Consider the following 16,019-nt stretch of genomic DNA (forward strand, 5'->3'; position numbering starts at 1 on the left):
GGGGCCCAAAATTGCTCACAACATTCTAAATGTGGTCTGACCAGAGCCTTATAAAGCCTCAGCAGCACATCCCTGCTTTTACATTCTAGTCCTCTCGAAATAAATGCCAACATTGCATTTGCCTTCCGAACTACCGACTCAACATGTAAGTGAACCTTAAGAGAATCCTGGACTAGGACTCCCAAGTCCCTTTGCACTCCAGATTTCTGAATTCTCTCCCTATTTAGAAAATAGTCTATGCCTCTATTCTTCCTACCAAAGTGCATGACTCACACTTGCCCTCATTGTATTCCATCTGCCACTTCTTTGCCCATTCTCCTAACCTGTCCAAATCCTTCTGCAGCCTCCCCGCCTCCTCAATATTACCTGTCCCTCCACCTATCTTTGTATCATCTGCAAACTTAGCCAGGATGCCCTCAGTTCCTTCATCTAGATCATTAATGTATAAAGTGAAAAGTTGTGGTCCCAACACTGACCCCTGCGGAACTCCACTAGTCACTGGCCGCCATCCTGAGAAGGGCCCCCTTATCCCCACTCTCTGCCTCCTACCAGACAGCCAATCTTCTATCCATGCTAGTACCTTGCCTCTAACACCATGGGCTCTTATCTTACTGAGCAGCCTCCTGTGCGGCACCTTGTTAAAGGCCTTCTGGAAGTCCAAGTAGATAACATCCATTGGCTCTCCTTTGTCTAACCTACTTGTCACCTCCTCAAAGAATTCTAACAGATTTGTCAGGCATGACCTCCCCTTGATGAAACCATGCTGACTTTGCCCTATTTTACCATGCACTTCCAAGTATCCTGAAATCTCATCCTTAATAATGGACTCTAAAATCTTACCAACGACCGAGGTCAGGCTAATCGGCCTGTAATTTCCCGTCTTTTGCCTTACTCCCTTCTTAAACAGGGGGGTTACAGTAGCGATTTTCCCGTCCTCTGGGACCCTCCCTGACTCGAGTGATTCCTGAAAGATCACCACTAACACCTCCACTATCCCTTCAGCTATCTCCTTCAGAACTCTGGGGTGTAATCGATCTGGACCAGGTGATTTATCCACCTTCAGACCTTTCAGTTTTCCTAGCACCTTCTCCTTGGTAATGGCCACCATACTCACCTCTGCCCACCGACTCTCTTGAACTTTGGGGATGTTACTCGTGTCTTCCACCGTGAAGACTGACGCAAAGTACTATTCAGTTCCTCCGCCATTTCTTTGTTCCCCACTACTACTTCTCCAGTGTCATTTTCCAGCGGCCCAATGTCCGCTTTTGCCTCTCTCTTACCCTTTATATATCTAAAAAAACTCTTGCAATCTTCTTTTATATTACTGGCTAGTTTACCCTCATATTTAATCTTCTCCCTCCTTATTTCTTTTTTAGTTGTCCTCTGTTGGTCTTTGTAGGCTTCCCAATCCCCTGGTTTCCCACTGCTCTTTGCTGCATTGTATGCTTTCTCTTTAGCTTTTATGCTGCCCCTGACTTCCCTTGTCAGCCATGGTTTTCTCGTCCTTCCTTTAGTATGCTTCTTCTTCCTAGGGATGAATTTTTGCTGTGTCTCCCAAATTACTCCCAGAAATTTCTGCCATTGCTGTTCCACTGTCTTTCCTGCTAGGCTCATCTCCCAGTCAATTCTGGCCAGCTCTTCCCTCATGCCTCTGTAGTTGCCTTTATTCAACTGTAATACTGTTACATCTGATTCCAGCTTTTTCCTCTCAAATTGCAGGGTAAATTCTATTATATTACGTTCACTTCCTCCTAAGTGTAATGTAATTTTGGACAAGTAGCGGGGAACTTACCTGTGATATATGTTGATGTATCCTGTGGTATTAGCTGGTTAAACCCCAGCAGAACCCCTGCACACACTTTGAAGTTCTTGAGCCAGCGCTTTTATCAACTTGTGGCTTTGCGTTCTGGAATTAGATAAGTAGGGTGTGTCTTTATTTGGAGGAAATGCATATACCATATTCTACCCTTGTAGAGTTTTTGTTAACTGGTTAGAAACTCTTAAGCATGGTGATGAGTTTCAGTGCATCAGACCTCCAGCTAACCCAAAAGCAAAACACAAAACTACTTCTGTACTCTTATAGCCATAATTAAACATCACTCTGAAACATAAATCGGCTCATAGATCGGTCATTCAGCAAATCAGACTTCTATTTCTTACTGATCAGAGTTATTAGACTCAAGATTAAAATGTGGTGCACGAGTAAAATGGGACAATATTAATCTCAGGTCACATACAAATAGGAAGAGTAGTCCAAATGGTGGAACAATCCATTGGTATTTCCTCCTCCTCCCTAATAATGAAAAAGAAAAAATTGGCATGCAGTAATTTTTCAATTAGGTTTTGGCAATTTATTAATTTGATCAATTCTTGCACGAGCAACAACATGGAATTACAAATCACAAAGGCTAGTTGACACTTAAGGCCAATCAAGGGCCTGGAGGTGAATGTGCCCTCCATCATGTGGGAAGATTGCCTGGTGGACCCTTGCAGCCTGCCAGTGGGCTTGGTAGACCCTCCTATTCAAGCACACTTTGAGCCATGGAGGAGCCATCCAGCAGCAATGGCACCACCAATCCTCCCACTCCCTTCACCTCACTTGAGCCATCCTTCCATGGCATTCTCTTTTTCCAGGCGTAGTCCCAGCAGCAGCCCTGCTGGTGGCACTGCTGAGCTGCTCACCCTCCAATTGGCAACCAATTGGCTGCTTGACCCCCCCTAAAAAGTGGCCCGAAGACCCTCAGTTGACTGCGGCTTTTGGGCCTACCATCAGGGCCATTGCCATGATGATAAAATGCCACCCTATCCTTCCACTAGCTGTAGAGGTGTCAACCAGTTTAAAATAAGCACTGCAACTTCTGCCACTATTGAACAGAAAAAGGAAATCCCAAAACCGGCTCCCACTTTGTCTGCCGGCACATGCGTGGTTTCTCTAGCCACTTAAGTCGTTATGTTGCGCCGCTACCCGCTCTCCACTTCCTGTAACCCTCCCGCTCTCAGCTGTATGGCATTCTCTCTCACTGCCCACCACCCATTCTCTGCTGACCTTTCCATTGATCCCCATCAACCATTACACTTAAGCTAGAGGCAGCAGTGAAGGGTGACAGACGCTGCGGGAGTCAGAATTGAAGGGAGTCAGACTATGCGCAGGCAGCGGCGAAGGGAGACAGTGCGGGAGGCAGGGGCAAATGGGGAGGCAGTGAAGACGGTGCGGTGGGGCAAGTGGCGAAGAGAGCGGAGAGCGGGGGCGAGGGGGAATTAGGAAGCGGGAAGAAAGGGTGAAGAGAGGAGGAAGGAACTGGGTGAAGCAGTAAAAGGAGGTGCCGCTTTGTGGGAGCGGAGGGAATGGCGAAGAGAGCTGGGGGAGCGGGAGGGAGCCAGAACAATGTTGTGTCTTTTTCTGTCTTTGTTTAGCATCGACACTGCACTTGAGAGGAACGTGGCATCAGCAAACACAGCCTATAAAACCCGACCCTGCTCAGGGAAAGTTGTACATACCCACTCGGTGTCATAACTTAAGCATAACCTTTGCCAGTGCAGAGACACAGACCTCAGTGGGTCCAGCATTACAGATAGCTAGGTTATCATATGGTGAGGAGTAGATCACATGTGAGCACGTGTTGAATCTCCTGCCCAACAGGAAATAGATATTGAGCCTCAGTGGTTGTTCAAGAAAAGGGAACTTGTGGAGCAGCAGTCATTTCCAGAGGTAGTGCACACCCTTAGAAAGAAATTGGAGGAGTCCATTTTTAGCATGAATATCATGATGTCTCAGGCATTTGTACCTTCATGGATAGAGTAACCACCTGCATGGAGAATCAGATTCAATAGGCCACTGAGTGAACTGGCCCAGACGGATATGTTAATTCTTTTTTATTGAATTAAACACTTTATTTGAATTTCTCATTCCGCTGTTCAGTACTCATTCCCCTCAAGTCCCCATGGCAGTAGCTCATTCCCCTGTTTTGTCACATTCCCCCAATTCACCCTGGACAGTAGCTTTTATGGCAATGATATGACCAGGTTATATGAAGAGGAAATGAAAAGAATATAACAGTTAGATTGTTGACCACTGGCATGAATTGTGTTTGGTGGAGGGTGCAGGGGGATGGATGGATGGGTGGGTGGGTGGGGAGGCAGAGGATTTCTGATGGCCCTGTCAAATGCCTTCACACACTCTGATTAGATGAAGTGTGCCTGTATGAGGCTGTCGTGGGTTTCTCTGGTAGCCAAATGACCGGCTACAGGCATCATGGCAACAACTGGCTTGACCTCCTCCTCCTCCCCCTCTTCCTCCTCCACCTCCTGGGATGTTTGGCCTCTACTTCCTCTTCCTGCAGCTCCACTCCTCTCTGCAGTGCAATGTTGTGCAGGACGCAGCAGATCACAATTATTCTGGAGCTCTTTGATAGGGCATATTGAAGGATGCCTCCAGATCTGCTAAGGTGCCTGAACTGCATCTTCAGTAACCCAGTGGCGTGCTCTATTGTTGGCTTTGTGTACATGCGGTTCCTGTTGTATCTCACCTCTGGTTCACTGATATGGTTCAGTCAGGACCTCATAGGATAGCCCTTGTCTCCAAGGAGTCAGCCATTGACACTGTGTGGAAGAACAAAAACCTATGGGAGATGTGACTGCTGCAGAATGAATGAATGAATTATGGCAGCTCCCAAGCGATCTTGTGCCATCTTGATCCATGATGACTTTCCAGTGGTCACAAACGATCTGAATATTGAGGGAGTGGAATCCCTTGTGATTGATGTAAGGCTCCAGGCTGTTCTGGGGTTACCTTGATTGCCGTGTGTGTGCAATCAATTTCTGCCTGCACCTGTGGGAACCCTGCCGCTGAGTGAAAGCGACATCTGTCTGTGTTCGGCTGGTCTCATCTGTGATGAAGTGGATCTAAGTGGCAGTCTTGGAGAACAAGATATCAGTGATCTTGGAGGTGTAATCATGGGCAGCAGATTGAGAGATCCTGGAGATGCTACCAGCAGATCTCTGGAGAGAGCCAGAGGTAAAGGAATTCAGAGCTGTGAAGACCCTGATGACCACTGGCAATGCACACCCAAAAACTGACCCTCTTGGAAGGAGGTCTTCTTCCAAGAAGCCACAGATGTCAGCAATGATCTGCTGTGAAAGCCTGAGCCTCCTGAGGTACTGTTGCTCTATCATGTCAGAGAAGCTCATCCTCTGTGTGCTGGTGCTCTATCTGTGTCCATCCTCTCTCTCCTGTGGAGCTGTAAGCAGTTGAGGAGAAGGCAGCTGATTTTGGTGTTTTTGCTGCTCTTGCTGCAGCTAGTACTGCTGGTGGAGATGTTGGGATGGTTCCTGCTGATGTTGTTGCCATTGGCTCCTGTTGCCCTTTATCAGAGGGCCATGCGACTGTTGCATAAGTTGCTCCCATACTGCAGTGAAGGCTAACAGCAGGGAAGTTGAGAGCAGAAGGAGCATACTTCAAGGCAGGCGAAATGACTTCCAAAAAGTTGGAAATCACCTTCAAAGCAGTGAAATCAAGCTCTCAGAACAAGACCTGTGAGCACAAGCCTGTCACTGATTCTGGTCACAAGCTTTGTAATTGCTCACTTTAAAGACTTCCTAGCATTATCGGTTTCATTGAACAATAAATTCCTGCTATGCTCTTGTCTTTTTGACCCTGGGGAGCTCCACACAGCTCAGGGAAATCAATGCTCTGGCTGTTAAATCCTCAGTTAATCACCTATTTTCATATTTCAATTACTTACCAGCTTAATGGGGTTTCCCGCTCGCCTGAAAACCCAAACAGGTTAAAGCTGGAGGTGGGAACGGTCATGTCAGGTTCCAGGCTTGATACCACTTTTCAGGGATTTAATCCTCTTCCCACACCCAAACCTGCCATTCCCCCGCCACCCCCCCACCCCGCCGCCGCACCGCACCGCACCTTAGCAGTTAAAATTCTACCCAATGTGTTTGATATCTCAATATGTACATTGAACAATAACTCAAATCCAATTAATGATTCATTTGATGCCAAATAGGACAAGCTCTCATGCAGGAAAGGCATATCAGACTATTGTGGGTGTAGGATAACTGCTTGGATTTTCTGACTATTGAAAATTATAAACAGTCCCCCTTACCCTGCAGTATATCAACATGAAAATGCTGCATGTGAGGTTCTACAGATAGAACACAACAAATAGGTGCAGGAGGAGAGCATACTGGCCCTTGAGCCTGCTTTGCCATTCAGTACAATGTTAAGAAATAGAGATAGTTTAAGTAAGTTATGTGTGTACTTGGATATGTTAGGAATAAGGTATATCTAAATTTAAGTTCAAATTTATATTTTTTCTATTTGTGGGTTAAAAAGTGAAACCTGGGATCTAGTTTCATTTTTGAATGGAGACAGCAGATTTAAAGCTCTGTTTGTATACCTGCATTTCTAATGAGATTTTTACGACTCTTGAAGGAGAGTTAAAGCCAACACAGTAGGGAAAAAACTGTGCTGTTGCCTAGTAACAGGGGTCTAGAGAGAGAGAGGCCCCCCCAACACACAGACACACAGAAAAACTAAAGAAAAGCAGTTTGAGTTCAGTTGGAAGCCGCGCCGGAGAGACTGGACAGGTATCAAGTCCCAAATTGAAGTTGAAGCCAGGATTCCAGAAGGATGGATAATGGGAGAGGGAACTGCAGAGACAGTAGATTTCCCAAAAGAACCAAAAGGTCCTAAGGCCAAAGAATGGAACAGGAAAGGTCCTAAGAGGACAGTCTAGTTAAAGGACAAGGACATAAATCTAAAACAGGTTCTGTTCTGTGGAAGTGAAAGAAAGGAGCAGAGAGGAAGGCTCCAACTTCAGGCTTAAAGAGAAGGAAAGCTACAGGAAGTAGATTTAAAGCAAAAACGTCTTGTGAGATGTCAGAAGGTCCAAAGAGGCAGCTGAAGGTCTGTAACTCTTTACAATGGGCATGTGAAGCAGTGGTATTCTGTTGGCACAGCTGAGCATTTGAGAGAAAGTACGTAGAAGAAAGCTTGAATGCATGTGGCGATCCAGGGGAGAGGAAGGAGAGTTTGAAACTCTGGAGGTGGACTCTTGTGGAAGGTGTCCGAGAGAAAGTGTGGGAGAAGATTCCAGAGTGAGTTCTTGGAAAGTGGAGATTGTAAAGCCTTGTGTGAAAGATAGTCTTCAATGAGACCAGTTGGCTCATGGTGTGACTTGGGGGGGAAGATGATAAGAGATCCATAGCATCTGTTTAAGGTGGCATCTGTCACTTGGTTTCAGAGTGTGGTGTGTCTGACTACAGGTTACTTATTGGTTTACATGGACTGTGTACTTACTGTGAACATTAAAGTATAAGATCACTTTTGTAACTTGTGTTATCCTTACACATTTGTATATATCTGTGAAGGTATAGTTGTGGGTGAAGGAGTATTATAATGTAGTTCATCTTTTCTTTAATAAACGTTTTATTCTTTTGTTAAAAGTTCATCAGCTGACTCCTGTGACTCTGTTCAATAGCTACTCTCCATGTATCTAAACAAAAAATAAAAGTTAGGATCTATCAAGCGGGGTTCCACCCTAGGATCTGACTTGTCCAATAGTAACATCAGCTGGGATCTTAACAAAGCTCATGGCTAATCTTCTGCCTTAACTCCACATTGCTGCCCCTCCCATATCCCTTAATTCCCTGAGAGACCAAAAATTCTTGTCCATCTCAGTCTTAAATATACTCAACAATGCAACATCCACAGCTCTCTGGGATAGAGAATTCCAAACATCCACAGCCCTCTGGGATAGAAAATTCCAAACATCCGCAGCCCTCTGGGATAGAGAATTCCAAACATCCGCAGCCCTCTGGGATAGAGAATTCCAAACATCTGCAGCCCTCTGGGATAGAGAATTCCAGACATCCGCAGCCCTCTGAATGAAGAAATCACTCCTCATTGTAACTTCTAGAACAGAGTTTTCTCAGCTCTCACTGACATGGACAGCCTGAGTTTTTTTTTAAATTTTTAGAAGGGCTGGGGATTTAAATAACTTCACGTCATGACAGTTCTACAGACCTTATCTGCCCTTCAAGAGCATTTGCGTCTGCTCTAAAATTTATGGCCAGAATTTTGATGTTGGCGTGTGGGGGTGGGCCCGACAGGCCAACGCGTAAAATGACACGTGGTGACATCGGGTGTGCGTCTCGATGTCAGCACGAGCCATTTAGATATTACATTCGGCAGGCGCGTGCTGGCCAAACTGTCAACGGCCTATTAAGGCCATTAAAAAATCAATTAAAGCACTTATCAACGCTGCCCATCCAGCCTTAAGGTTGGCGGGCAGGCGAAGAGCCCAAGCGGCCTTCGCATTTTTCAGGAAACTTCATCCACAGGCGGGATGAGGTTTCCTGAAGGTTTTATTAAATAAATTCTGATAAATTGACAAACACGTCCCAGCTCATGTGACACTGTCATCTGAGGGGACATGTCTAAATAATCATTATCTCTCTTTATTAGAAAATTTCAATCTGAACTTAATCTCCCTGAGGCAGCTCTGTGCCTCAGGGAGATTGCTAGGCTCTGCCGCACGCATGCGCGAAAGAGTGCAGGTCCCAACTCTCCCTCCTCCCCCCGCCCACACAGGTAGCGCTGAGCGCTACTGGCTGTATGTCACGCTGGGCGGGCCTTAATTGGCCCATCCATGTAAAATGGTGGCACGCAGCCAATCATGGGCGGTGATCAGCTCCGTGCCTGCTCCCGACCGGCCTGCCCGACAGACAGAAAATTCTCCCCCATGACTCCCACTCTTCAGGTTAAGGCCCTTGCTGCAGTGAAATGGAGTCTGTTTGAACTCAGCTCACCCCTTTCCCCTACCGGTGAAAATGGGATCTGTGAGAAAAGGGGGCAGGTTTTTTGAATCTAGGTCCCATCTGCCATTTTTAAAGGTCCAGACTCTGAAAATCCGGGAGCAGAAGCAGTAAATATTGGTATGTTCTTATTGTTGGTCTTGTCTCTGTGTCTAAAACAGAAAATTAAAATATATAACTTTGTTTTAGGATTAAGTAGAGTACTGTAAGCAGCACTCAAAAGGATAAATATTGTCATTCAATTGTTGTCTTGAGTTTTCAATTACTTTCTTGGATTTTTGAACAAAATGTTGATTTTTTAAAAAAATTAATGATCTTCAGACAACCTTATCGATTGAAACAGCAAAGAAGCAGAAGGCAATTTGGTCAAGAGAAAAGAATGTTTTGAAGTAAGTATTTTATCGATTTGTGTTGCCAATTATTCCTAGATAAACATACTTGTTTGTGGCTAAGAAGGTGCATTAAATAGCACCCTTAATATAATAAATCATATGCAGTACTTCTCAAGAGAGTATGAACGCCAAACAGTAGTGGAAGAGTTAAGAGTAATGACCATCAAGAAAGGGTGCAGTACTATATAGGGTTGTGGCTGCAGTACTATATAGGGTTGTGGGTAACAAAGCTGGTTAAGTAGTTGACCTGAGGTAGGAAAGCAATTGGGATGTGGTGAATATTACCTCTAGGTTTACATTGAAAATAGTAAAAGGGTAAGGTGCAGGTCAAATCAATTCCAACAAGTACTGCAGCTAGCTGCTTACTGAAATCAATGAGCAGCATGGAAGTGCTGGTGGTAAGGGTAGCTGAAAGCATGGCTAGAATTTTATCAAGGGGCAGGATATCCTGATGTCAGGACCAAAAGTGGGAGCCAGGCCTATGTGAACAAGGGGCAGGACTCCAGTTGGTATTTTACTGGCGGCAGTCAATTAAGAGGCCATCACATCAATGCTCCAGTGGCATCTGTCATCAATAACCACAAGAACAACTTTTTTCTTTATTCATTTACGGAATGTGGGCGTCGCTGGCTAGGCCAGCATTTATTGCCCATCCCTAATTGCCCTTGTTTAGAGGGTATTTAAGAGTCAATCACATTGCTGTGGGTCTGGAGTCACATGTAGGCCAGACCAAGTAAGGACAGCAGATTTCCTTCCCTAAAGGACATTAGCAAACCAGATGGGTTTTTACAACAATTGGCAATGAATGGTTTCATGTTCATCATTAGACTTTTAATTCCAGATTTTTACTGAATTCAAATTCCGCCATCTACCATGGCGGGATTCGAACACAGTGGAGAGGTGTAGGGAGGGAATTCCAGAGTCTGGGGCCTAGTCAGCTAAAGGCACACTCACCAATAGAACCATAGAAAAGTTACAGCACAGAAGGGGGCCATTCGTCCCATCTTGTCCATGCCATCCCAAGGATTTCTAATTCCACCTTCCTACACCTGGCCCATAGCCCTGCAACTTACAGCACTTTAGGTGCAGATCCAGGTACTTTTTAAAAGAGTTTAAAGTTTCTGCCTCTACCACCAACTTGGGCAGCGAATTCCAGACACCCACTACCCTCTGCATAAAAAAGTTCTTCCTCATGTCCCCCCTACACCTTCTGCCACTTATCTTGAATCTATGTCCCCTGGTTCTAGAATTCTCCATCAAGGGAAACAATTTTATCCTGTCCACTCTATCTATTCCCCTCATAATTTTGTACACCTCAATCAAGTTACCTCTCAGCCTTCTTTGGTCTAAGGAAAATAACCCCAACCTATCCAATCTCTCCTCATAGCTACACTTTTCTAACCCTGGCAACATTCTTGTAAACCTCCTCTGCACTCTCTCCAGAGCTATTACATCCTTCCTGTAATATGACCAGAACTGCACACAATACTCCAGTTGTGGCCTCACCAGTGTTTTATACAATTCCAACATTATATCCTTACTTTTATATTCTATACCTCTGCCAATGAAGGAGAGTATTCCATATGGCTTCTTTACAACCTTGTCTACTTGAACTGCTGCCTTCAGGGACCTGTGTACTTGTACGCCAAGATCTCTCACTTCATCTGCCCCTCTTAGTATATTCCCATTTATTGTGTAATCTCTGTAACTGTTTGACCTCCCTAAATGTATGACCTCACACTTCTCCATGTTAAAACCCATCTGCCACTTTACCGCCCATTCCACCAACCCATCTATATCATTTTGGAGATTATGGCTATCCTCTACACTATCCACTACTCGGCCAATCTTTGTGTCGTCTGCAAATTTCCCAATTGTGCCCCCCATGTTCACGTCCAAATTGTTAATATATAACACAAACAGCAAGGATCCCAACATTGAGCCCTGTGGAACACCACTTGAGACAACTTTCCATTCACAAGGGCATCCATCGACCATTACCCTTTGTTTCCTGTTACAAAGCCAACCTTTTATCCAGTTTGCCACATTACCCTGAATCCCATGGACTTTTACTTTCCTGGCCAATCTGCCATGTGGGACCTTGTCAAATTCCTTGCTAAAATCCATGTACACAATATCCACTGCACTACCTTCATCAACCCTTCTTGTCACTTCCTCAAAGAATTCAATCAAATTTGTGAGGCCAGACCTTCCTTTAACAAATCCATGCTGACCATCCCTGATTAGTCCGTGCCTTTCCATATGACAGTTAATCCTATCTCTCAGGATTCATTCTACTAATTTTCTCGCCACCGATGTAAGACTAACTGGTCCATAATTGTTTGGCATTTCCTTTGATCCCTTTTTAAACAATGGATCTACATTTGCAATGGTGGAGCAATTATGATTAGGAATGTACAAGAGGGCATAAATAGATGAGCACAGATATCTTGGGGAGATGGGTCGGGTGTTGTGGGGTTGGAAGAGACTACAGAGATGGGGGGGGGGGAAAGGTCATAGAGGAAATTGAGAACGAGAATTTTAAATTCAAAATATTGCTTGACAGGGAGCTAAAGTGAGTCACTGAGCACAGGAATGATAGGTCAATGAGACTTGCTGCAAGTTAAGACACAGGCAGCCGAGTTTTGGATGACCTCAAGTTTACGAAGGATAAAATGTGGGGGACCAGCTAGGAGTGCGTTGAAAAGGTTGAGTCTAGAGGTAACAAAAACAGGGATGAGGGTTTCAGCAGCAGATGAGCTGAGACAGGGCAATTTCTGATCACTTTCCTGTTTCACTTGCCACTCACAACCTCATCACATTGTTTCAACTTCTGCCAGTAGAAAAAGCTCCCCCTCAAATTGCTTACAATCAGTTTCAAATTCCCAACCACTTCATATTTAGTTGCTTATTACAATATCTCCACAGCAGTCTTTTGCTCAACCATTCCTCAACTCTACTTATGATGATTTGTCCCATGCAAATGAGTCACTGTTTTCCTTTTCCATTTCCATCTCCCATAGTACGACTCCCATCTTCACACCCCCAAGTCCAACGGACATAAGCTTGAATGTACCTGTCCCACAACGGGCTTAGTCATCTATATCAGCTGACAAAACCTCTAAAACCTCCATCAACCTGACTCACTTTAGTAGTAGTCAAGGAAGAACTCCCGTGACTATCCTGAGCCATAGCCCCCTTTCTGGTAGGTTCTAAGGGAATACGTTCCACTTGTACCATTGCTAAGGTTTTAACACCTATTTCCCTTTCTGGTACAGCCTTTTCTAAAGACTTCATAAGCAGTCCTATTACTGCAACTGGTTTACTGTTCCGTTTCCAACAATGGACTTTGAGATGCCCTGTCTTATGACAATAAAAGTATACTGGTTTCTTTACATCATTTTTATTGACTGGGATAGCTTCAGCCTTCTCCCTAAAGCTAAACAACATTTCTTTCTCCCTAGCAAATTTTACGTTTCATTCGGCCTTTTCTTTAAAGTTCAAAATTTCAGCTGATGTGCTTTAGGGACAATCCTCATCATCTGATACACATCGATAGCCTTCCCAAACAAAATACTTTGTGAAATGAGAGTCCATGTATCCTTTGGCCACTTTAACTTTGTAGCCACATTTTCAAACGAGATAATATACCTCTCAGACAAAAGCAAAATACTGAGAATGCTGGAAATCTGAAACAAAAACAGAAAATGCTGGAAAAACTCAGCAGATCTAGCAGCATACGTGGAGAGAGAAACGGAGTTAGCGTTATGGGTCTGCATGACCCTTCTTCAGAGCCTCTCAAATACCTTTCAGCTCTGCCTTACGTGGATTTAGGCATTGGGAAAGATTTTTTGTTATATCAAAGCTCAGAATGGGACTTGATTCCTCATCCAAACTACTAGAATCTCTCTCATCCCGTAACCTAAGCTTTTCTCTAGCCAGTTCATGCTGTCTGATTTCTTTCTTCCTCTGATGTTCAAATTCAAGCTTTTGCAGTTCCATTTCTTTTGCTCTTTACTTTTCTTTTTCTTCCAATTCAAGCATTTTCATTTCTTTTTCTTTTTCAATTTCAAGATGCTGCTTTTCTCTAACTTATTCTATCTCAAGCTGCTTCATCTGCAACTGAATTCTAGCAAATTCAACTGAATTACTATCAGGATCGTCATTTTCTTCTTTCAGTCCCAGATGCTGTGCTATTACCTCAATTATGTCTGCTTTCACCTCTAACTCCAGCTCTTCTGCTAATGCAGATTAACCTAGTCTTGGTTAGTTGTTGCAAATCTCTCAGGGAGAAATCTTCCCTCTCCAGAAAAGTCATAGCAATTGACAAACCCATTCTGCTTTTCAATCAGTATAGTAAAATTCACTTTGGAAATCTTATCAACCTTAACCTCAGCAAGTACCAGCACTCGTATTTGTCTGTGGGTTTGAAATTCCACAAGAGCCCCCAATTTAAGTTATGATCCTTGATCAGACCCCCAAGTTTTTGGTAAGATTTGGTTAAGGACCAATAACATTTTGTTTAAAGTAAAGTAGACGGAGTTTGAGATTCAAGACGCTTGCTCAGTGAATAAAGTGTCAAGATTCCATGGGTTTTGAACAAACAAAAATAAACTTAATTATACAAGATCAAAAAGATAAAACAATTTGCAATTGTCTCTGTTCCCTACCTGGGACTTTTTTTTGGCACCTCTCCTTGTCCCCTCTCCCTTTCAGACCTCTCCCTGTCCACTCTCCCTGTCCCCTTCCTGGGACACTTGTCTTTAATGGTGCTCTGCTCCCAGTCGCATGACAAGAGTTTTTGCACCGTTTTACTCCGTGCGGGTGCGATGGGCCTGTCCTCGGCCCAAAGAACATACACTGTTGAATTGCACGTGGGCTGCCCGCTCCTCGTCTGTGCACATGCAAAAACTCTTGAGGTCCTGTTGGGGTTTGGAGCTCCCGCTCTCCAATGAGGTAAGTCTGGGGTTCATAATAGTCCCAGAAGCAAAGAAGAAAATTTCCCCTCTCAGGTATAACATGAGTTTAAAGCTGAAACCAAATATAAAAAAGCACCCCAGATAGATGTCATAATTTTCTATGTTGTGCTTTTGTTTCAAATGAAAAAAATTATGTATTGAACAGTGAGTTTTGCATAATCTAACAGTCTTAAATTGTTGCAGCTGGTGAATGTTTTCCAGACAAATAACTAACAGACAATTATGTTTCTTTCAGGGAAAAGTACAATGTGCCTACTGCTCAAAGGATTTTAGATCTCAAGAAAGGACCAATTAAAAAGACTGCAGCGTTGAAACAGCTTCCGAAATTGAAGCGCTGATGTTAGAATATTATTATGGAACAGACATGGGGTTATATGTGTCAGAGAAACCTGCTATTTACAGTATTTATGTCCTAATTTTAGAAGGATTAATTCAATTGTCGCTAATCTAAATTAGAGATATATTTGGTTTAATTGGACCAGAATAATGGTTTGTACATAGTTAAAATTCAATAGGTTGACTTAGTGTAGTGATTTTTAATGATTGTATTCATACTTAAAATTTTCACCAAATTTCTATTAATCTTTCCCCTTAAATGTTTCCCTGGACGAGCTGCTGGAATGTTGGATGAATAAGTAGCAGATTTAGCACAGTGGCAGGACTCTCACTACTCAGTCACAAAGTCATGGGTTTAAGCCTCACTGCAAAGATTCGAGCCTTTTAGTGCCATGGGAGTGCAGCACTGGCAAATCGGCCATCCTTCACTTCAGACATTAAACTGAAGCAGTGTTTACCTCTTGAGTGCATATGAAATAGTCCCATGGCATTATTCAAAGAAGAACTGGGGTTTTTTCTTGGCATTCTACTCTGACCTACATTTCTCCCTCGACTCACAACACCAAAAACAGATTATCTGTTACTTGTGTGCAAACTGGCTGCAGTCTTTCCCTGCATTTTGACAGCGCATCTTCAAAATAGTTCAGCGGCTATGGGACATAGTGCATTGGGACATCCTGAGATCTATATAAATGCAGCTTCTTTCTGTTTGCTTACAAATCATTTTTATCAATTCAACTTTGCTTCCTGTTAAAAATAATTGTAGGTTTCACAATAAGGAATCATTATTGTGGCAGTATCCCTGCTGAGTCATTATTTTGGGGCTTTATTTCAGGAAAACATCTTGTTTTATCTTGAACAGCACAATTTCTAGTCTTATTGTACAGGCCTATGGTGATTTAATAGATCTTTACAAATTTATTTTTTCATCTATTTTAATGGAGACATCAGCCCATTTTAAAATAGAATAGTACCTCCGTTACAGTAAAGATATTTGTTTTTAGCAATAAGTCAAATCAACATTTGCACTGAGCCTAGTTCACTCCATTCTTTAGATAAACTGCTAAGGCCTATTTGCTTTTGTTAGCAGACTCCACAAAGATGTGGATAAGGACATCTGAATTAGAAGCAGGAGTAGGCTATTTGACCCATCCAGTCAGCTTCACCATTCAATAAGATCGTGGTTGATCTGATTGTGGACTCAACTCCGCTTTCCTGCCTGCAGAGCCCCATAACCCTTGACTCCCTTATCAATTCTTAGGAAATCCAAAAACTTACATTAGCTTTAGATCGGCAGTTGAAGGCCAGAAACTCCAGTTCCCAGTGGGCCTCAGGCCTTCTGCGCATGTGCCAGCCCAAAAGTGGCCACACATATGCAGTTCATTTGTCTTCACATCTTTATGCTGGGAACCGGCCCTGCACACGAGTTGTTCACTTTTTTTTAATGTAGTTTGTGCCTTTCGCGCATGCGCAACCAGGAGATGGC

The 16,019-nt window shown here is 43.6% G+C and overlaps 1 protein-coding gene across 1 annotated transcript in view; it reads left to right on the forward strand.

The window, feature by feature from the left end:
- ccdc169 (coiled-coil domain containing 169) overlaps positions 1-14,643 on the forward strand; it is a 101,753-nt gene extending 87,110 nt beyond the window's left edge. The window contains exons 7-8 of the mRNA XM_078545309.1: positions 9,148-9,215; positions 14,433-14,643. Of these exons, the coding sequence (XP_078401435.1) occupies positions 9,148-9,215; positions 14,433-14,535 (171 nt within the window). The 3' untranslated portion in view covers positions 14,536-14,643. The remainder of the gene's footprint in view (positions 1-9,147; positions 9,216-14,432) is intronic.
- The last annotated feature ends 1,376 nt before the right edge of the window (positions 14,644-16,019 follow it).

This window comes from Cetorhinus maximus, chromosome 7 (genome assembly GCF_964194155.1).
Source record: "Cetorhinus maximus chromosome 7, sCetMax3.hap1.1, whole genome shotgun sequence".
Classification (NCBI taxonomy): Eukaryota; Metazoa; Chordata; class Chondrichthyes; order Lamniformes; family Cetorhinidae; genus Cetorhinus; species Cetorhinus maximus.